General features: G+C 35.6%; 1 protein-coding gene across 3 annotated transcripts in view; it reads left to right on the top strand.

Moving 5' to 3' along the window:
* Positions 1-23153, top strand: part of KIAA0825 (KIAA0825 ortholog) — a 359113-nt gene extending 335960 nt beyond the window's left edge. Inside the window, exon 20 of one of the 3 annotated variants that reach the window (XM_088796629.1) lies at positions 19972-23153. In XM_088796629.1, the coding sequence (XP_088652755.1) occupies positions 19972-20089 (118 nt within the window). In that variant the 3' untranslated portion in view covers positions 20090-23153. The remainder of the gene's footprint in view (positions 1-19971) is intronic. The other 2 variants (XM_019711761.3, XM_074328710.2) reach the window with 2 other exon arrangements.
* Positions 23154-23508: the final 355 nt, after the last annotated feature.

Genomic DNA, 23508 nt, shown 5'->3' with positions numbered 1-23508 from the left:
CTCTAATTTCATTGGCATTCCTATTAGCTAACGGAAAGGAGTTCAAATCACTGTTTACATTTGTAAAGCCAATATTAAGATTTAAATTATGGCCTTTGGATGAAGTTGAAAAATGAAGCCTGATAATCCTCTAAGCAATATTTACAGAGGACCCTGCCTTTGTAAAGAATAAAGGGAGTGGAAAGAAGAGCACATTAAATCAGAGGGGCTTTTAAATATTCATTTTGCAATCAGCGTTACTGGTTTCCAGGCCACAACCTAACTTCATAATTCTTTTTGTGGAGAAATGTCAAATCTCTTGCTCTAATTTTCCTATGAAATATAAACTGTTGCTTCATTATTTTTTTCTGATTCTGGAGTATAGGAGTTCTAGATATAATGCTCACAATGCAAATATTCTTCCTCATCAGAGAAATATCTTGTTGGGAGATACTGCAAACATTCGTAATTCATAAATGTAGACATTTCGGATAGGTAGCTTCTGATTTAAAATATGCTCTACCTCTATGTAATAGCAACAAATAAAACCTTGTCTAAACATCCAATAAAATAACTATAAAAACACTAAAACTGATAAAAATTCACAACTCCAAAATCAATCACTAAATCTGTTGTAAAAGGTTTTCCATGAATCACAAGGTGATAGAAGTGGTCCAGACAGAGCTCTCTTATCTTGAAGATGAATAATCCAAAGAACTCAAATGGTGCTTGTGAAAATATTCTCCAACTTAAGGGACAGTGAAAAATCACTCTGGAAAAAAAAATACCACAGAAACATGCTTAATATGGGGATCAGATTAAAATGTTAGAACACTCTGGTATCTTTAGTAGGATATAAGGGATAGCCTCTGTGAACTTTAGACAGATTTAGGTTACAACCTGTAACACACAAAAAGAAAAACAATGAGATGCACCAACAAGAGGCCAAAGTGAAAATAAGATTTGGAAAAAAAGTATTGAAATTGACCCTAAAGATAATCAAATTATCTTTATACACAATAGTGTATATATCTATATACACAATAGTGTATAAGACCTAGTTAATTTCACAATAATAGGAAAATAGACTTAAAGCATCCAGGCAGGAAAAAAAGTAAAGCAGGTTACCAAAAAGGGACAAAAATTAGGTTGGCCTTAAACTTCTCTGAAGCATTAAATGCCATTAGATGATGCTACACCTACTTTTTTTGTGTGCCATATTTTAAATTTTGACTTAGAGAAGCAACAAAAAGAGTATAGGTTTCTTATATACCCGTCATCCAAATTCCGCTTGTATTTACCACCTGACATACCAAAGAACACTTATCAAAACTAAGAAATTAACCTTAAATCTATGTAACTTTGCTAGCAATTGTCACCCCAATAAACTTGAATTAAAAAAGAAAGAAAGAAATTAACCTTGGAACACTAGTATTAACTGAAGTACAGAACTTTTTGAGGTTTTACCAGTTTTTCTACTAATGTCCTTTTGTTATTCCAGAATCCCATATTGTATTTAGTTGTCATGTCTCCTCAGTCTCCTCCAATGTGTGGCAGTTCTTTGTCTTTCATGACCTTGACACTTTTGAAGGGTACTGGTCAATAACTTTGTAGATTGTGCCTCAATTTGGGTTTGTCTGATCATTTCTCATGATTATGTTAAGGCTGAGCATTATCAGGAAGGAAACCATAAAGGCAATATGCCTTTCTCAGTACATCATATCAGTGATTACATTATGTCAGTATACCTTATTACTGGTGATGTTACTCTTGGTCACTTGGTTAAGCTGGAGTTTGTTAGGATGCTCTATCATTGTTACTATTTTTCCTTATAATAACTAAATACTTGGAGGGGAGTACTTTGATCTTAGCAAATATCCTATTTTTCCATTAACTTTTATCCACTAATTTTAGCATCCATTGTGTGGCAATTATTACTATGGTGTTTTAATGATTTCTATTTCCATAATTCCTTCATTTGGAATTGTTATTTAAGGAAGAGTTGTCGCTTCTTCCGCAATTTATTCAGTAATTTATGTATGGATTCATAGATGTTTATTTTATTACTTGATTATAATCTAATGCTATTGTTATTCATTTTGTTGCTCATGCTGTTCCAAATTTGGCAACTGGCCACTCTTCCAGGCTGGTTCCTGTGCCCTTTGATATGCTTCCATGTTTTGGGGATTTTTTTAACCTTTTTTTACTTTCTGATGCCCCAGGCTCATATTGTGTTTTCCCTTCCCTAGCCCTAGAATCAACTAAAACAGAAACGAGAAAAAAAAAAAAACACAAAGCAAAAAAAACTGGGGTAGCAATACTTATAATAGAGAAAAGAGACTTTAAACAAAGCCTATAATAAGAGACAAAGAAGGCCCTTCAATCCCACTTCTAGAATTTATCTGAAGAAACCCAAAATGCTATTTCAAGGGGACGTGTGCATCCCTATGTTCATTGCGGCATTATTTACAATCGGCAAGATATGAAGGCAACCTGGGTGTCCCTAAATGGATGAATAGATAAAGAAGAGGTGGTACATATATACAATAGAATATTACTCAGCCATTAAAAAAGAATGTCATCTGCAACAATATGGATGGACCTAAAGGGTATTGTGCTGAATGAAGTAAGTCAGACAGAGAAAGACAAATGTCATATGATTTTACCTATAAGTGGAATCTAAATAACAAAATTAAAGAATGAAACAGAAATAAACTCACAGATAGAACATTTTGATGGTTGCCAGATTGGGAGGGGTGTGGGTAAAAAAAGGGGAAAGGGATTAAGAAGTACAAATTGGTTGTTACACAGTCGTTGTCATGGAGATATAGAGGATAGCATAAGGGATATAGTCAATAATACTGTGATAACTATGTATGGTGTCAGATGGGCACTAGATTTATCAGGGTGATCGATGGGAGGGGAATTGGGGTGAAAAAGGTGAAGGAATTAAGAAGTACAAATTGATAGTTACAAAATTGTCGTGGGGATATAAATAAAGCATAGAGAATATGGTCAATAATATGGCAATAACTACATATAGTTATTACTATATGTAATAACTGGTCAGAGGGATCACTTCTTAAATTACATAAATGTCTAACCAATATACTATACACTTGAAATTAATATAAAATAATATTCAATGTCAAAAATAAATAAAAAACAAAATATAAAAAAAATTTAAATAATAAAATTCACCTAAGTTGTATGAACCGATAGTTTGTTCCTTCTTATGGATGAGTGGTATTCCATAGTATGGAATGGTTTAAGGATATCTGAGTTGTTTACAGTTTGGGGCTATTGTAAATAAAGCTGCCATAAACTTTTATTTATAGGGTTTTGTGTGAATGGAAATTTCCATTTCTCTTAGCTAGACACCTAGAAGTGGGATGGCTGGGTTATATGGTAGATGTATGTTTAACTTTTTAATAAGCTGCAAAAACGCTTCCCAAAGCAGCTGTACAATATTGCATTCCCACCTATCTATGACATTTTAAGGAGAAAAGTGATAGCCTAAGGATTTGATACCCCCCTAGATTTATTTTAATGTGGGATGGCTGCAGAATTCTCAGTTATTCAAAAATTTAAAAGTTATAGCACCAAATGCCATTCTTGAAAAAAATTACATAAAGTCATACTCTAGCCAACCAAGAGAGACGTTGTAATTAAGAACTTGGAAAAAAAAAAGAAAAAAAGGCAAACCCAAACCCATTCCTAACAAGCAAAATCTTAAGGAAAAAGAAATGAAGAAAGGATATTTCCTTCTCGTAAAAAGTATATCTAAAGAGACAGATCACATCAGATGATATTAATTATAAAATCAGAACTCTTATTAAAATCAAGGGGGGGAGGGATGCAATTCCTAATCATCACATGCAACATTATTCTAGAATTTCTGACTAGTGCTGTAAGACACAAATCAGCAATATTGGACTAACTGCTGGAGAGGAAAATAAAAAATGTTTACTAATTTTAGAGAGTATTTCTTAGAAAACCCAAAAATGCCACATAAAGTCCTCTTTAATGGAAGTCAATAAGGCTATGAAATGCAATAAAAGTATCAATATCCTAATAAGAAACAGAAAAGATAGTAGAAAAATTTCTCCGAATAATAGCAACAGACACATTATAAAACTTCTAGGAATAATCCTAACCAAAATATGCAGGATCCATATGTAGAAAGCTTTAATAATTACTGAAGTACAAAGGACCTGCCTATTGACTTCTACAATACTGCCATTCATTAATCCATTCAATCTGATTGCTTGTCCCAATTTTGTCTTTGCCACAGATGTAAGTTCCATAAGAGAGGGGGCAATAATTGTCATATTCTGTGTGTTATTCCTTGTGCCTGACATATTGCCTGACTCACAGCAGGCACTCCAAAATATTTATTTCTATATACCAATACTTTGTTCAATTGTCTGTGTTTTGAAGTTTGCATAGCTTCTAACACACAGTCATTAAACAACTTAGTAGTTTTTGAAAGGAGTCTAGACTAGTTAATTACCATTGCCTAGCACATAATAATAGCCACCTATTTGACCACAGACAGCATATGGCTTATGGTTTGAAGTGTAGGTACCCAGAGTCCTGCATCCCTATCTTTCTTCACTTTCCCTTTCTAATATTAATGGATCTCACACAGCACAAGAATTTCAAAGCTAAGGGGAGTTTCGGGGATTTTAAAAAATGGCTCTTCTCTATAAAGAGACTGGTTGTACTTCATCAGTTCAATTTTCAGCCCCCACAGCAATGCTAGGTTAGTAGCAAATGAATGGAAGTGAAATACCACTTATTAAAAATAGAAACCCCCAGAAAAGAAACCCACAGAATCTAGGAGCAGGTTAAAGTGAAATATTTCAGTCTGCAGTCTGAGCCTTTTACTTGGGATATTTTCTGCTGCCATGTAATACAAAATTTGAGGTTAATGACACACACAGTATTTCATTGCTTGATGGTTTACTTTCATTTTATAATTAGTCTGACATTTTTCCTCATAGTATTTGATTGCTAATACTTTCCTATATTTTAAAAATAATGAAATGTTATCATACCATTGGTTAACGTTGGTTGAATAGCTGAACCAAAGTCGAAGAGAAAGCATTTTCTCAATTATTCTTATCATTTTCCAATGTTTTATTATCTATGGGTGTGTATTTGTGTTTCTATGTGTTTGCTGGGGGTGGGGATACTGTGGAGTAATTTCCCTGTTGTGCTTTAAATAGGGATTTCCTATGAACACTAATAATGATAATGTCATAGTAACTTACTGGGAGAACTAATCTGGATTCTATGGAGATGTGTGGAAGTTTTGTGAAAATGAAATTAGAGATGCAGCATATCTCAGCAGTAATGAAACTGTTTATGCTGTTTATGCAGAGGTAGGTTAATAAAGAGCAATGTTTCACTCTCAGTGCTTTTTGATGGTCAAACATTTATTCCTTTGGGTCATTAATGTACTATATTCCCAAGGTATTCTTTGGGCAGAACTCATCTTCTAGCTAATGTTAAAGAGGGACTGGCCCATTACAGGCTTTTTACATTTGTTATTGATAATTCTGAATTGTTAGGGAAGATCCTCTTGAGTATACTGTAGTGCCTATAAATGAAAGGGCTGGCAAAGCCTTATTTTTTATAACTGAATTTATAGCAAAGTTAGACATATTAAACATCAATAGACGTTATTGGCTCTACTGAATATTGCTGGACCAATAATGACTTTTAACAGTAAAGAAAATTTAATAAGTTTGATATGGAAATCAGAATTGTAATACAGTAGCAGCAATACATCACAAAAATTTGGACATCAGTGAGAATAACCTTTGAATGTTAACTGCCTATAACTGAATTAGACTTGCTGCACTTTGGTCAAGTTCATAGGGTATAGTAAATAGGACAGCTAGGCAAGATAGAAAACACTGGAATGATTTTGTTTACTAAATATATCAGTGTCAATTGTTTTTTTTTTTAATGCTTCCTAGCTATTTCCCTAAAAAATATGACAATCACTCAACCTTAAATTTGTACAGTTAAATATAGAAGGAAGTCATTTAACTTGGTCACTAAAGGGACTCCTTCTGGGAGTTAACTTTAATGTCCGTCCACTGACATTTGAAGTTAAACTTTCAATTAGGAAGATAAACTCAGAAGAGAGGCAAACAGGGCAGTGCTGTGGGCTATGAAGGTGAGGCAGAAGGCTGTCCAAAGCAGGGACACCTTCTCTCAAGGTACGAGGCACTTGTGTTGGGTTATTCACTTGACAGTCACAGAAAGACGTAATACAGTACGTCACTTACTCTGGCTCCAAAAAGCACTGCAAATGTCAGTCAGAATTTTCTGTATATGGCAATGGCTGTGGTACACTCACGGTAAAAATAAAGCATTATTAGACATAATCACACCTTAAGCTGTGGTGACAGATGTTAAAATGACTATGAGCAGTTGAAGAGGGAAAAGGGTCACAGACAGTTATCTGGGAGCAATGAGACAAGGATGTTTGGAGAAACAACCTGTTCTCTGGAGAATGATAGGATTTCAGGGTATGAGAGATAATGGTTAAGTTAATTGGGAGGATAGAACAAAGAGCCACTTGCTAATTAAATGGATGGCATATATATGATTTTACTCAGGGAAAATACCAATGATCTGAGTTGGGCACCATCTAGTGTGTGTACTTCTTCAGTGAGGGCTGCTGGAAGATGCCTCATAAACAAGGGCTGGCACAGCTTTCGGGGGCAAGGCCTTGTTTTCTACTATCTTTCAAGATAAATACCATTCAAATGATATGTTCATCCACCAAATGGTAATGAAATAGGAAGAGGGCATCAGGAAGTTAGCTGTGGGAGTTAGTCAGTGTATACATTTTGCTTAGTGAGGAAGATGTTTAAATTTGAAAAAAAACAAAAAAAAAACGTAAGTATTAAAGTGTATTCATGCTGTGTTCCTATTATGACACTCATCGGATTAAAAGATATATCAGAGGAAATGGTATGATAGGGTTGACAATTGGCTGTAAGAAGAAAGCTGAATAAATGAGCAAAGGACAGAGATTTTTTGTTGTTGCTGTTTATTTAAAAGGATTATAGTTTTTAAGATGTTGTTTGACTTCTTAAGGCAAGATGAGGTTGAGTTTTTATTTTTTTAGCAATCCTCACATCTGAAATAGCATCATATACATTTTTAGCTAGTACTAAAATAAGTTCCATATTCTACACAAATAGGGGAAATGAAATTCATAATTGACAAGGTATGAATTTTTTATACTTTAAGCCATGAGGCTGCCACATCAACAAATGTAATTCCTTAGCAAATATGTCTTATGTTTATATTTATGAAATGTACACAATTGACATAGAAACCAAAAGGGAATAAGTAAGCATTTTATATATATATATATATATATATATATATATATATATATATATATATATATATATATATATGTTTACTTTGATTTGCAAACTCCATTCTGGGAAACATTTATTAAATTAGAAACAAGGAAGGAATGCAAGCAAAATGTGCTTAGAGTTTCAATTTATCTTAGACTTGGTGTTACTTTTATGCATTTTACCAAAGCTTGGATTCACATTGGTTGACGTGCCTTTTTAAAAAAATAATATATAGAGAGCTACTCTCAAAAGTTAAAATGATAAATTATTAAAACTTAAAATTCATCTATGGGCGCCTTACATTGCAGTGGTGATTTCATAATAAATACCCTGAGCTGAAACAGCAAGAAGAGATCAAGCCAAGACTCTTGGAAGGAATGACCAGGTCTGGAGCCGTGACATGCTCCACATTTTGTGCAGCTGGTGGAGAGGGCACCAGAACTTACTGACAGACCATAAGATGAAATGTTTTCTTGAAATAACTTTGATGTCCATTTAAATATACATTCTATGAAGGTAAAGATCTTATTTATCCTGCCTATCAACCTCTTTGAGGCCAGCATGACGTTAGGGAAAGCAGTACTTCTTACTAGGTCCCCAGGGGTGAAGAAAGCAAGTGAGGAAGCAGTTCTATCATCCCCCAGGAGTGGAGGCAATGTCAGTTATTCTGAGAGGCTCCTAATCTGGCACCACTGTGAAAGTGATGGCATTTCAACTCTAGTGGGTCTGAAACATACGCAAGTCAGATATAATTCTGGCCTGGCACCTGGGGTGCAAAGAGACATATTTTTTCCCACCAATTAATTTTCTGACATATGCAGCATGGATACAAAGTGTTATTAAACTGTGAGATCCATGACAGCAGCTCACATTTCACTTATTGTTAACAGAGACATAGAAAAGCATAGGTTGCAGTATAGTGTGTAAGATGCACTATAGTGGGTAAGAGCACTTAACTCTCGAGCCAGCTGCTTGGGGTAGAATCCTGGCTCCATCACTGACCAGTTGTATGACCCTGTGTAACTCCTGCTCTGTAGCAATAATGCTAGTTAACCTATTTCATAAAGTTGCTATGAGAGCTGAATGAAGTGCTATATGCAAAGTAGTTAGAACAGTGTCTGGCACATGGAAATTGCTACATGAGGATTAGCTATTATTATTATTATTATTATGTGCTCCAACCCCCCGCAGTGCCAGCCCATAGTAGGCATATTTACTGAATAGTAAATACTTTGATTATTGAATGAATGAAACGAAAGACCTTTGGAACCTATATGAATATGAACAGATAGGCAGTGACTCAAGGATGATTCAGGGCACCAGGAACTATATAGAGCTCTCATTTTCTTCTGGATTCTAGAATAATTTTAATCATTCTAAATTCTTAGCTGACTTCAAAATGAGCCAGATTTATATTTCCAATCCTTTTCTAAACACCATGTTGCTATTGTTAATATAATAGTAACAGAGGTTGCAAACAGTCTCTTTAGCCAATGGACCAAGCATTTCAAGATGGTGCTTCCATTCAGATTGTTTTCCCCAGAGGTGGTTTGTGCAATGGTTAGCCTTGTGCCAACCTGTGTTGCCAAAAAAGCTTGTGATGCCTGAGTTGGCATCAGCTTTACACAAGCTAGTAAAAATACACTCAGTGTTAAGAAATTTTAGAGTTGAAAATACGTAATCTTTTCCTTTTTGATGAAAAGAGAACGTTTTTGTTTTCATTTTTAGAGCAAGAATAGTATTGCTTGACAGTTTAAGCACGTTTTAACATAAAAGCTTAATGAATGGAATCGACATCAAGTGTCTAGAGAGCACAGTCCATGAACCTTTCCAGATATACCACATTTAACAAGAAAAAAAATACGCTTTTTTTTCCTTTTTGGATTCAGTAAATTATACATTCCTCTGAGAAAAATCAGCAATGCGATTCTGGCAATATGTAGTAGTCCTGACACTTCTCTTAGCAAAAGGCATTTCTTCTAGATCAGCACTAACTGTTGGCCAAATAGCATGACCTTGGACTTCTATCTAAACTCTTCTAATTTTTAGAAATCCACTGGTGGAAATGAAATCTCTATGGAGATACGGATGATTTACTAGTAACGGGAAAGTTCAGCTTCCATTACTACTAATGGCTGTGCTTCCATTTATGTTTTCCCTCAGCCATAACTATTTAAAATGTTACTGTTAGCCTTCTTAGTTGTCCCATTTGTTGGTCTATAACTCTACTGCTTAAATCTATAGAACCAATCATATTAATTAAAATGAATTGGTTGGGACAGTTAAGTTGTGGTTCAGGTTGTCTCCGAAGGCTATAAATTCAAATTAAGAGTTTTGCTGCTTGTTTCTGAGCTTGGAAACATTCCTTTTACTGCATTAGTAGTAGCAAAAGAAATCCACTGCCTTACAAAAGAACATTCATTTGAATTCCTGCAGAAATAGCTGGATAAACTGCATATATAGCTAGTTATCATAATCATATAACAAATTCTTGGCTGAAGCAAGCATCTAAACTGCTAATTCATTATGGCAAGTATTGATATTTAATAGTCTTCAGTATGGATTTTCATAGACATACTGTATTTATTTCCCTATATATTTATATCTATTATATTTATTTCTCTATATTATATATAAGATTATATATAATATTTCATTCCAGGGGTTCTAAGTGGTATACTATATTAATGGTGATATATTTTGTAAAATAATATTTGTCTGGATATTAAAATGTTAAATTTGGTGAAAATAATTTGTGGGGACTTGGAATAACTTACTTTGCTTATTTTAAGAAAAGCCTATGTTGTGTAACTTCCTATGGTAAAGATGGGACTGCTATTCATAGTATTCTATCAGAATTGGAGGTCCTTTACATCTCATAGAAACCTCTACAATAAAATTTAAAAACTAAAATCTCTATCTTTAAATATGAAGATAAGCAGTACAAGTCAATGATGTTCTCAACTATTTTTTACCTTTGTTTGTGGGTAAATTTCCTTAATGCTTTCCTTTTTCCTCCTGAATTATCCCCAGACTAGCATGCCTTAATTAACTTGAGGAAATAACTAAATTAAGTTGGAAAAAAGTTTGTAAAGCTCTCTTTGCTCCTTTGTCAAAGTGAGAATTTTGCTATTCATTCATTCATTCCCAAATGCTCCTACTGAAAACAGCTTGTAACTCCCATGTAGGACCCCTAATACTTAACTACATGAGAGATTCAATACAAAGTTCAGATAAAAGCAAAACTTTCAAAGTGTTAACAATTACAGTCTACAAGGAAATTTTAAACTAGTCTATCTTAGAGAAGAAAAAGCTAAGCAATAAATTGTCTAGGTTATGTGACAAGAATAACATTCCCTTCTGCATCTCCACTAAACGTATGCTAAAGGAGATGAACTGGAACTATACATGTTTCTTAAAACTTAGTTTTTAAAACACTAGACCAAAGTGGTTGTGGATTTTCATCATCTGGAGAACATATCAGAAAGAGGGTAGGTCTCATCTATTTAGTATTATAAAGACCCATCACCAAAGAAAGAGATTAACATTCTAATCCTATGGTTTGTTTATGTGGCTTAAAAAAGATAGAGCTACTAAAAAAATAGTGCCATTTGTATTTGAGGTGATTACATTCAAAGTTGATTTTCTGGCTTATAACAGATTTCCCATAACTATTCATGAATCACAATACCCAGGAAGTTATTCTCAAATGTAGCATAGCCTTATATCTGTCCCCTCCTTAAAGTTTGTCCTGTGGCACTAAGTGCTATTCAGCATTACCTTCCTATAGAAATGTCTTTAAAGAAGAACATCAAATTCTATAGTTTCCAATTTTACCATAGAATTTGATAATGACACTACTACTCAAAATAAGACAAAAGTAAACAGGATGCTTTCTCAGATTAATGTTGCTACTTTTCCAATGCGTGAGGAAGAACATGAATTATTCCCCAAAGCTACCTCAGATTATATCATAAATAAAGATAGGAACACCTAAGTTATGCCTTTCCCACAAATAGTTGCTAAAATAAAGCCTAAGGAAATGACACTTTTTATCACCACTGACATTTCATACCTAAACTGAAATATTCTACAACATCGTTATGAAATTTTGAATATGGGTAAAGAATAATTATTCAGTCTAGCCCATATGATGAACTCTTTTGGTCACCAAAGTGGTTGTGGATTTTCATCATCTGGGGAACATATCAGAAAGAGGGTGGGTCTCATCTATTTAGTATTATAAAACCCGTCACCAAAGAAAGAGATTAACATTCTAATCCTGTGGTTTGTTTATGTGGCTTAAAAAGATAGAGCTACTGAAAGGACAAGACCTTATCTATTAGCTCCTCCTACTTCTACATTACCTAGCACAGCAGGCTCTCAATAAATGTTTGCTGGATGAATGTGCAAATTAATTATATACAGTAAAACTCTGGCTAATTGGGATCGATATCAAATGAATCATAAACCAAAGCAGATATTTCAAAACATAAGCTGCATGCACTAAAAGCCCAATATAACAGGTAACTTATAATTCCCTCTAATTTCAGTCTTACAACATTTTTAAGTAGGGATCCACGATAATTAATTAATTTCTTACCAATATTGAGACAGTTTCCCCATTTTTGCTAATTTGGGCCAGTCTTGTATTTCTTCTATACCTATATCGGATCCTAAGAGCTAGTATAGTCTTAAGTATAGTGTATAGAACTGGTATATAGTCTTATGGACTCCTTGGTCATCAAACAGAGATTTGAGTTTGCTTAGTGTTATATGTCCTTATGCTTTAAAAATTAAGAACCTACATATTTAGTTGTTTTCAGTTAATTGCATTAATCAAAATGAAAAAGTGAATGATCATGTTTTACTAATGACTAAAAGGGCTTTGCTGGCCTATAAAATTTCTAACAATTAATTTGATGAGAATTAAAATGACAGAACCCTCTTATAATATTCCTATTGTATGCTTTTGATGTACTTCTAAACTAATGAGAAAAGCAAGGCAATCAACAATCAGAGATCCAAACGAGACCAATGAAATTAAGTGACATACTTCACTGTAAGTAGCACAAAAAGCCAGAGTAAGGAAAAGGTGATTGGGATCAATCATGGTGTCACATCACCAGAAATTAAATTTTTAAATCGTTGAAGGCCTATAAAATACTCCAGTGCAGAATACGACCTAAACATAGTAAATTTGCTAACCAAGGCTTGCTTGTTTTAGAACTTATATTACATTGGTCAAAAACTCTAGTCTGGTAGCAAATAACATGACGTTACTGAACATCTTGTTTTCCTTACGTCACTATCTCATTCTGAAAAAGGATGTGTGATGGTTAGTGCATGAATGAACTTGCAGGAAGTTGTCTTTTGGTATGGTCATTGAATTTAAGACCTTAAGAATCACCTAGTCCTATAGAAATGCAGGACAAGGCCCCAAGAGTCCTCACTTTTATCATTCATACAAACAATTTAACAATACCTATTTGAGATACCATCTACTACCTATTCTAATACTGGTGGTTAAAGGTTATTCTTCAATTCACCAAAGAATAGCACAGTAACGTCTAAGCTCCTAAGGCATACCCAGCACCGTGCTGTTCAGGCAAGGAAATCATGAGCACCTATGATTCCGTACACAATTCCAATGTTGCAGGTTTGGTTGTTTTTTACCCCCGTATCACCAAGCAATCCTCTGACACCAGCTAAGTATTGTATAATTCAACTCAATTCTGAAACTATCTGCTTGGAGATGGTATCAGATTCCACAGGGTAAGGGCTCATTCCTACAAAATTGTCCTCTGCTGCCCCTGCCCCTCCTACTTCAGATGCCAGTTACAACTCGAGGGTGTCACCTGTGCTTCTGACTAACCAGGCTACAGATTGGAGGTTCCATCAACCACCTCCTTGGGTTCAATTAATTTGTTAGAGCAGCTCACAGAACTCAGAGAAACATTTGACTTACTAGATTACCAGATTATTATAAAGATACCTATCCCTAAGGAGCAGCAAGATGGAAGAGATGCATAGGGCAAGGTATGGAGGGGAAAGAGCGCAGAGCTTGAATGGACTTTCCCAGCGCGCCACTCTCCCCAAATCTCCATGTGTTCATCCACCCTGCAGTTCTCTGGACCTTGTCCTTTTGGGTTTTTATGGAGGCTTTATTACATAGGCATAATTGACTAAATCATTGGCCATTGGTGACTGGACTCTTATCTCTAGACCCTCTCAGCCTCCCTGGAAGTTGGGGGTTGGCTCCACTGGTAACCAGCCCACAAATTTAGGTGCCTTCTAAAAGTTACTTCATTAACGTAACAAAAGACACCTTTATAGTACTCATCACATGAAATTCCAAGGGTTTCAGGAGGTCTGTGCTAGAAACTGAGAAGAGGACCAAATATATATTTCTTATTATCAATCACAGTATCACAACACCTAAACTGTGAGACTTACTGCAGAGTAAGTTGTCCTGGAACTGGTGACTGACTAGGGACAAGACTGGGAGTGGAGTGTGAAGTACTTTAAGTTCAGACAATGCATTATTGAGTGTGGTAGCAAGGGTCAGTTTGAATACTTAAAAACTACATATGTGAAAAATATATATATATATATGAATTATGAATATAATTGGAGTGGGAATGAAAATGACCATCAAGTTGAATTTAGAAAGCCTGGGAAAAAATGAAGTTTAAAGATACTGAATTACAGTTTGGGAGACAGATGAATTATAGACGGAGAGACAACAGCTGAATATATGGGAATAAACATGGGGGCTTACCTAGAGAAAAGAGAACAGAGACTCATTTCCCCCGCTGGTTTGAATCTCCCCTGGAAGCCAGTCTGTACTGCTGGGTAGAGGACAGCAGGATAAAATGGTTTGTTTGAGGAGAATAAAATCCAGTATGATTTCACTTTCCACTCATCATCTGGTAGGATAATTTGAAATCATTAATTTGGCCAGATGGTTAATGTTTAACAGTACAATTAACTAATAAATAATTGTAAAGCACTTTGTAAATATTAAGTACTACATAAATGTTTAATAATAACATTAAATCAGGAGGCTTATTTCAAGTTACATTTTTATTTCCAAGTGTTTTATTGGTGTTTCAGGAGAAATGCCAATAATATGATCGAATGCCATCATTATAGACTGTATTTGAAAAATACAACAAAGGGCTTATAGGAAAACAAAAATAGCCTTGGTCATGCTAGGCTGAACAGTGAACTAGCACGAAACGGAAGAAAGGAAAAAGGGACGACATGTTCATAGATGTGTATAACTGAACACTGAGTGAAACCACTGTCATACTTCGCAACTTCATTTTACCCACATATTTATAAGAAAGCCAATGTATCAGGTAAAACAGTGTGAAGGGAACAGGACAGGAGGAGGAACATGAAAGTAGGAGAAGCCACTTGTACAAGTAGAGTCTCAAAATAATTAGCAACATGTCACGAATCCATAGCTCACCCACTCCTTACAATATTGCATTCGATATATACCATTAGCATCCCTTATTTTGTAAAGGAGAACACTGAGGCACAGAGTGGTTAAGAAACTTGACCAATACCAAACAAAAGGCGGATTCAGGATCCAAACCTAGACAGTATGGCTCCAGTACCTGCTGGGAGGACTCTTGGAGAGGTTTTATTTCCCTGATAAAATGGGGCGGGTGCAGCTGGTGTGCCCCTTCCTTTTTCCTCCCTCAAAGCAAGGACATGATGCTGAAGTTGCAACAATCATCTGGAACCATGAGGTGAAGGACAAGAGAAGCACAGAGACATCAGCTCTGCTGTTGTCAAACTATTTATCCCATGCCAGCAGTCACCCACCTCTGGATTTCTTGTTCTGTGAGAAAATTAACTCCCTATTGGTTTAATCCATCACAATCAGGATGTCTGCTATTTGCAACTTTAACCACGGTCCCAAATACTCATAACAAGTTATCACTCACTAAGTGTTTGCTGTGAACCACACACTATTGTATGTTGTATGTTGTATGTGTACTTAAATGTTTCATCCTCACGGCAAGTCTGTGAAGCAGGCACTGCTATTATTCCAATTTTGTTGATAAGGAAACCGAGGCACAGCTTATCTGGCTTCCCACAGCCACACAGTTTATAAGGGATTCATCTCCAGCATCTGGCTCCTAAACCTCCACTCTTCAGCAAACAGTATTCTAAGCAGTGAAACACTGAACCCATTTCAATTAAAATCACGAACTAGATAGGGATGCTTCAACGTTACTTTGGAGATTCTAAAGGACATGTTTCTCAGCAGGGATGTGCCTGACATTTTGGGAAGACAACTATTTATTGTTTGGCATTGTTGCATTTTAAAGACGTTTGCCATCTCAGTTCCCAGTCCCAGAAGCCCGCACTAGACAGTGTTAACCGTAATGCTCTCCATATTTCCCTATAGGGAGGCATTGTCACCCCAGTTAAGGACCACTCTTCTAGAACAGCATTCGGCAAACATCCTCCGTAAAAGTCCAAACAGTAAATATTTTAGGCTTTTGGGGACATTCGGTCTCAGTGGGTCTCAGTGACAACTATCAAACTCTGACGCTATAGAGGGAACTCTGTCACAGGCCATGGAGGTGTTCCTAACAAACAACTGCGTTGCCATTTTACAGATGAGAATCCCGAGGCACAGAGAGGTTAAGAAATTTGCCCGAGGTGATTCAACCCAAAGGCAGAGTGATTCCAGAGCCTATACTCTTATTCAGGATACCATTCAGAGATTTTAGATGTTTGTTCTCTTAGTAGAAGGCACAGTAAATGCCTCAGAGTATTTCTCACACTCTAGATTCTGGCCCCTTCCTCTGTCTGCTGTTGGTTGCTCTTTCCTGCAGAACTTGCTGCTGTGACAGTCTGGACATACCAAGGACATACCTTGTGCTTAAACACTCCCCAAGTGTGGCTCTCCTAGTCGGCCCTGACACACAGCTATCTACAAAGGCCCCCCCAAAATAAAACATTCCATCAAACTGATCATGAGAACAGTTAGTTACTCACTGATCTATGACTGTTTATATTTTGTACCCCTCTAGGTCTCATTTTAGAGATACCAAATCCACCACTGCTCGTTGAAGGGGGCAGAAATAGAAATCTCTTAGTCACGGTCTGTTACACGTAAGAGCCCTATAATATGACCTCAAATTCATAGAACATACAGACGAGCAGGGAGATAATCTCTAGTTGAGGCCTGAATGTGTGTAAGTCCAGGAAGACCCACCAAGGGTCTGAGAACATTCACGGCAATCTGAGCAGTGCTAGTGAGTGAGGGTGTGACTGCTGGTTCTGTGAGAGTATCACAGCCAAAATTTTAGGGTTCCCTGTTGTGTTTGGATGGGAAAGGGGGCTCCCTAGGCAAGGATAGGCCAAGCTCCCACATCTACCCGCCCGTGAGCCATACAGATAGAACACATACCGCAAGATAATTAGGATTATGGTATAGATCAGTGGGGTCTCATGGGATTTTGCTGCTCCTCAGTGTCTAAGACACAACATATTCACTGCCACCAGCAGGAGTGGGCGTCAGGTTGCAGTTCTTTTCCCAGAGTAGGCAGGTTGGGAAACTAGCACTGGTGAAAGAGAGAAAGCTACCAAAGTCAGGGAAAACAAAGCTATAATCACGTCATAAAGCTGATTTAGGGAGAACTAGAATTTGCTGATTCTGACATTCTCTGGTTTCTGTAGGGGACATGCTTCTACTACAGATTTTAAATATATAGAGGAAACTAGGGATAGACATTTTAAACAGATTGCCCAGTCAAGTGTGTTTAACAAATCGATAGATTTTCTTTTTCCACAGTTTTTTGATAGACTGTTTTTAGAATGGCTAGTATCAACAAGACAAATAATAACAAGTGTTGGAGAGGCTGTGGAGGAAAAGGAACCCTCATACACTGTTGGTGGGAATGCCGATTGGTGCAGCTGCTATGCAAGGCAGTGTGGAGTTTCCTCAAAAAAAACAAAAATAGAATTACCATATGACCCAGCAATCCCTCTCCTGGGTATCTACCCAAAAAATCTGAAAACATTTATCCATAAAGACATATGTGCTCCAATGTTCATTGTAGCTTTATGTACAATGGCCTAGACATGGAAACAACCAAAGTGTCCTTCAATAGATGAATGGATAAAGAAGTTGTGGTACATATACACAATGGAGTACTATTCTGCCATAAGAAAAGATTAAATAGTACCATTTGCAACAACGTGGATGGATTTTGAGATTATAATACTAAGCGAAGTAAGTCAGACAGAAAAAGTAGAGAATCATATGATTTCACTGATATGTGGTATATAAAACTGAAAACAACAAAAGAACAAGACAAACAAATGAAGAAACAAAAACTCATAGACATAGATGATAGTTTAGTGGTTACCAGAGGGTAAGGAGGGAGGTGGGTGGTAGATGAGGGTAAAGGAGATCAAATATATGGTGATAGAAAGAGAACTTACTCTGGGTGGTGAACACACAATGTGAGAGATAGATGATGTATTACAGAATTGTACACCTGAAATCTATGTAACTTTGTTAACCAGTAATGCTCTCCATATTTACTAACAATTGGCACCCCAATAAACTTTAATTCAAAAAAAAAAGAAAAAGATGCAACCATCTGAATGGGAGAAGATATTTGCAAACAACACCTCTGATAAGGGGCTAATATCCAAAATATATAAAGAACTCATATAACTCAACAAAAAATAAGTAATCCAGTGAAAAAATGGGCAGAGACCTGAACAGACAATTCTCCCAAAAAGACATACAAATGGCTGACAGATACATAAAAAGATGCTCAACTTCATTAGCTGTTAGGGAAATGCAAATCAAAACCACAATGAGATACCACCTCACACTTGATAGACTGGCTATTTTCTATAAGACAAATAACAAGTGTCGGAGAGGTTGTGGAGAAAAAGGAACCCTCATGTACTGCTGGTGGGAATACAAATTGGTACAACTGTGGAAAACAGTATGGAGGTTCCTCAAAAAATTAAGAATAAATTACCATATGACCCAGCAATCCTTCTTCTGGGTATCTACCCCAAAACTTGGAAAACATTTACTTGTAAAAATATATGTACCCCTATGTTCACTGCAGCACTACTCATGGTGACCAAGACATGGAAACAACCTAAGTTTTATGTATGATTGCATAAAGAAGGTGTGCCACATATATACAATGGCATACTATTCAGTAGTAAGAAAGGACAAAATACTGCCATTTGTGACACCGTGGATGGATCTTGAGAGTATAATGCTAAGCAAAATAAATCCAACAGAAAAGGACAAGAAGCATATGATTTCACTCGTGTGATAGAAAACAGAAAGCAACAAGTGAAACAAACTCATAGACACAGACAACAGTATGGTGGTTGCCAGAGTTGAAGGAAAGTGGGGGGAGGATGAAGAGAGTAAAGGGGGTTAAATATATGGTGACAGAGGGAGACAAGACTATGGGTGGTTAGCACAAAACACAATACAAATAGTGTATTATGAAATTGTACACTTGAAAGTTATGTTATTAACCTTTGTCACCCCAATAAATTTAATTTTAAAAAGAAGAAATCCCATCCCCTTGAAGATCTTATAGCAGAGGGTCTTTAAGACGTATCAACATTGGTTTTAAAATCCTTTTGTGACAACATATCATAGTGGATCACTTAGGGGTTGGTAAAGATAGGAGGAAAAGAGAAAGGAAATATATGCAGATAATTTCTTGTTGGAGTGCTGGTAAGTATGCCCTGACTAGTCCTGAGGAGGTGGCATATATGAGAGAGGAAGGAGGGGAAGGATTAACCATACTTAGGTTATTGTGATAATATTTATTTTGCACAAAAGATTATATACATACATAGGTCCATAGTCTTAACATTTTGTTCTATACCTCCAATCATGCAGAATTAGAAAGTTTTTAATTTCTAATTCCTTCCTTCCTTCCTTCCTTCCTTCCTTCCTTCCTTCCTTCCTTCCTTCCTTCCTTCCTTCCTTCCTTCCTTTTTTTCAAATGCTCTATGGGACCTTGCTAACAATTTGCTGCTTTTCTAGGGTGATTTCACTTGGTTACTTCAAATCTGACCTTATTTCTAGGGATAGACTGATGTGCCTTTAAGGTATATTCAATTTAGCTTGATATTCTTGTTGCTGCCAAAGTCTTCCTGGCAAACTTCTCTGCCATGTAAAGGCACTACTAGGTTAATCGGTGAGGGGGAAATACTATGAAAAATATTTGTTTATTAATCGCTAATTCTAGATTTTATTTATAGGCATGTATATCCTGGTAAGCCATATACATTTTTAAAATCTTGAAATCCAGAAACCTCATTTAAAACAATACTTTAAAACTTTACCTTGAAGTAGAGCTGATTTGACTATTTTCTCTCCCATTCTCCCGGCCCAGTCTGCAGAAGCAGTGCCAATGAATTATGTTGCCCAAGAAGCAGACAGTCAAAGAATAAACAAGGAGATACAGAAGTAGTAATAAACCAATGAATACACATATTCAAACCTTGAATGAATAAGTGTTGACTGTAGTTTGGAAGTTACAAAAATACTAAGATGTGATTTTTCTTTTAGGTGGGAGATGAGGAAGGATGAAAGACTGGAAGAGGAAGAAAAAACAATGTTGGAACATTTAAAACGAATTTGCAACATCCAGAAGTCTTCTGCCTCAGATAACACAGAGGAAGAGTAATCTGCCGAAAACAGCAACAGCGTTATTTTAGGAAATAATCACATATAATGGAGTAGGAATTTTACTACAGTCAGGATGAACCTCAGATGTGCTGTGAAGCATGAAACCAATGACTGAGTAATCTCTGAACTGAAAATGAATAGAGCACATACAGAATAAAGTGCTACCTATTTTTTATTTTAAAAATAATTTCAAATGTTTTTCTTTCCTCAGTCTTTCTCTTTGTATGATATAACTGCTGCCATCTCGTGTTCCCTTTGAATTATTTTTCTTCTTTCAGTCTTGAAGTATCTATGACAACAGGCAAAATGTTTGGATATATTTTCCCTAAGGATTTTTAAATACAACATTTGGATATTAAGTTGAATGGAGTTGCATAGCCCCTGAAAGTCATCTGAAAAATTCAATCTAATTTTGTAGCTATAACCCAAGTCCAGGTCTTAATTGCCTTTAATTGTACCAGCCGCCTTTCCTATAGCCTCTCCTTCATCCAGTTTATCTTAATCATAGCCGCAAAAAGCACCCTCCAGAAGTATGACTTTACTCATATCTCTGCATATAGTGGTTTTTTTAAACGTCAGTTTCAAACTTCCAGTAATATGCTTTCAGACCCTATGCCCAGTGGCTCCAGGTTCAGGCAACTGCCTGCTATCTTCTTGACTCAAGCCACACACCTGCCAGTTTTCCCAACCAGAAACCATCTTTGTCACAAAATTATGTTCAAAACTCACTCCAGAAATCTCTGTTCCACAGCTCATTATCCATAGTTTGTTACTTCTCTTATTTCTATTACATTGATACACACACACACACACACACACACACACACACACACGAAATGGAATCTGTTCTAGTACCCTCTACGCCAAATAATGTTATATTTACTAACTATATCCTCCTTATTGGTGCTTTGATATTAGACTATAAAGACTTTAAAGGCCTTACAATATAACATGACGTCTTCTCTTATAACAATAGTCTCCCAAATACCTATAAAAGGTATTTATCTACTCGACAGTTAATAAACACAGTTGTTTGAATGGCTGTCATTGAAAGACATTTAGACTGTTGAGCAACCTACAGGACATCTTGGAGAAGCTTTATGTCATGAACTATTTTAGATGATTTGACATTGAATATCATGGTTTCTGGTGTTCTGAGATTGTCCATGATCCCATATTGTGTAATTTTTGTAAAATATATGTAGGCTACATGATTTCCAAAGGAAAGTACTTTAGCATTTTTCAAAGAATAAAACTTGGAGTGCAGAAGAGGCCACCATAGAAAATCTCTTGCATTATTTCTTTATATAAAAATACATTAATGGCCATGTAGCCATCCGCTTCCCAGATAATACATTTTCTTTTTAAAGAATGTACTTTAGTTGGCCAATATAATCATGAACCCAGCATTTTAAGATATGGTTGAAATAATTCTGAAAATTCAATGTGGACCATTTAAAGAAGTATAAGAAACTTTGATGAGAACTGAACTTTCCATCTTATCTTACCTATAAACAGTTACTATAACAATCAACATAAAACAACAATCGGTTTCATTCCCTCACCTTAGTGCTGATCTGTGTACTAAATCTGCATAACTATGTTTTATTAGAATAGACACTAAAACAGAAAATAAAAATAAAAATAAATTGATCCAATAAACTAAATGAAATAATCTTATAAGGTTTTAGGATTTGATATTTTTATTCTCATCTTCTAACATACCTGATCATCTTTTAACACTATTTTTTTTTACCGAATCTGTGTATTTCTATAGTAATCCTGGGAAGTGATTTAGTTCTTCTAGAAAAAAATTTCTCTATGGTTCCTTTTTGAAAGAAGTACAGTAAGGGGAGAATGGGATGAGTCAGGAGAGAAAAGTAGAAAAGAGAGGAGTTTGCAGTTGAATTCTCTTCTGTACTTGCTCAGTGAAATTACTGTAGCTTTAAGTGCAATAAAATTTATAAGTGGGAATGTAAACTGACAAGTCATTGATTTATCAGATCATTTTGGCTTTATACTCAATATGTTTCTTAAAGTATGATTAAGAAGTACTATTTCAAAACAGTTTCCTGTCTCACAATTATTTTTCATTTGTATAAATTAACAACAAGAATGAATACTTCATAACTCCCCATTTGCTTACTATAAAAATATTATCTTCCTATAAAATATTATCTTCCTCAGTGTTCTGTTTAATTGTATTTTTATATAATCATAAAGAGGTACCTATTTTATTATTGGCTTATCAGTTACTATGTGGAAACAGTATGAATGAATTCTTAATAAAATATAGATGGTAATGTGTATTTCATATGTTTTACATTTTTATCATTTCTACCAAACCCTGTTATAGAATTACGAACCAAGAAATGGGAAAAATAAATCACCTGTTTTGTTTACCAATATGTACTTACTCAAAATATCCTATTATCCCAGTTCATAAATTGTGAGTCAAAGAGAGCTTCAGGTACTTTGTAATTAGTATTTCTTACTACAAAAATAAGATTTTTTAATGCTTTTTGTTTTACTTGAAATGTTTCATAATAAAAAACATTAAAAATCTGTATTCAGTCTTGAAAAGAAAGAAAATCCTGTCACATGCTACAACATGGATGAACTTTGAGGGCTTGTACTAAATGAAATAAGTCTATCACAAAATTTCATAGTGTATGATTCCACTTATATGATGTATGCAACATAGTCAAATTCATAGAAACAAAGTAGAATGGTGGTTGTACTTCGGGCTAAGGCGAGGGGAAAATAGTAGTTTAATTGGTCTAGAGTTGCATTTTTACAAGATGAAAATATTCTGGAGATGAGTTTCACAACAATGTCCGTACTATCCAAAGCAGCCTACAGATTCAATGCAATCCCTATCAAACTTCCAATGGTATTTTTGACAGAAATAGAACAAACAATCGTGAAATTTGTATGGAAACGCAAAGGACCCTGCATAAGCTTAAGAAAGCAACCTTAAGAAAGAAGAACAAAGGTGGAGGCATCACACGTCCTGATTTCAAACTACAGAACAAAGCTATAATAAGCAAAACATCATGGAATTGGCCTAACAGCAGACACACAGATCAATGAAACAGATTATAGAGGGCAGAAATACACCCACACATCTGTTCTCACTTAATTTATGACAAACGAGCCAAGAATATACAATGGGGAAAGAACAATCTCTTCAATGATCGGTGTTGGGAAAACTGGACAGCCAAATGCAAAAGAATAACACTGGACCACTATCTTACCCCATACACAAAAATCAACTCGAAATGGATTAGAGACTTGAATGTAAGATGTGAAACCTTAAAATAGCTTTCAAACTTCCACAGAGTAACACTTTCTTCAGATGAATTCTTACTCCAGCAAACCCAAAATACAAAACAGATGTAAAGGTTAAGAAGGTTA

Source organism: Rhinolophus sinicus, chromosome 3 (genome assembly GCF_057876585.1).
Source record: "Rhinolophus sinicus isolate RSI-liver-muscle chromosome 3, RSI-T2T, whole genome shotgun sequence".
NCBI lineage: Eukaryota > Metazoa > Chordata > Mammalia > Chiroptera > Rhinolophidae > Rhinolophus > Rhinolophus sinicus.
The sequence above is the reverse complement of the archived record's forward strand: the minus strand, read 5'-3'. Positions and strand labels throughout refer to the sequence as shown.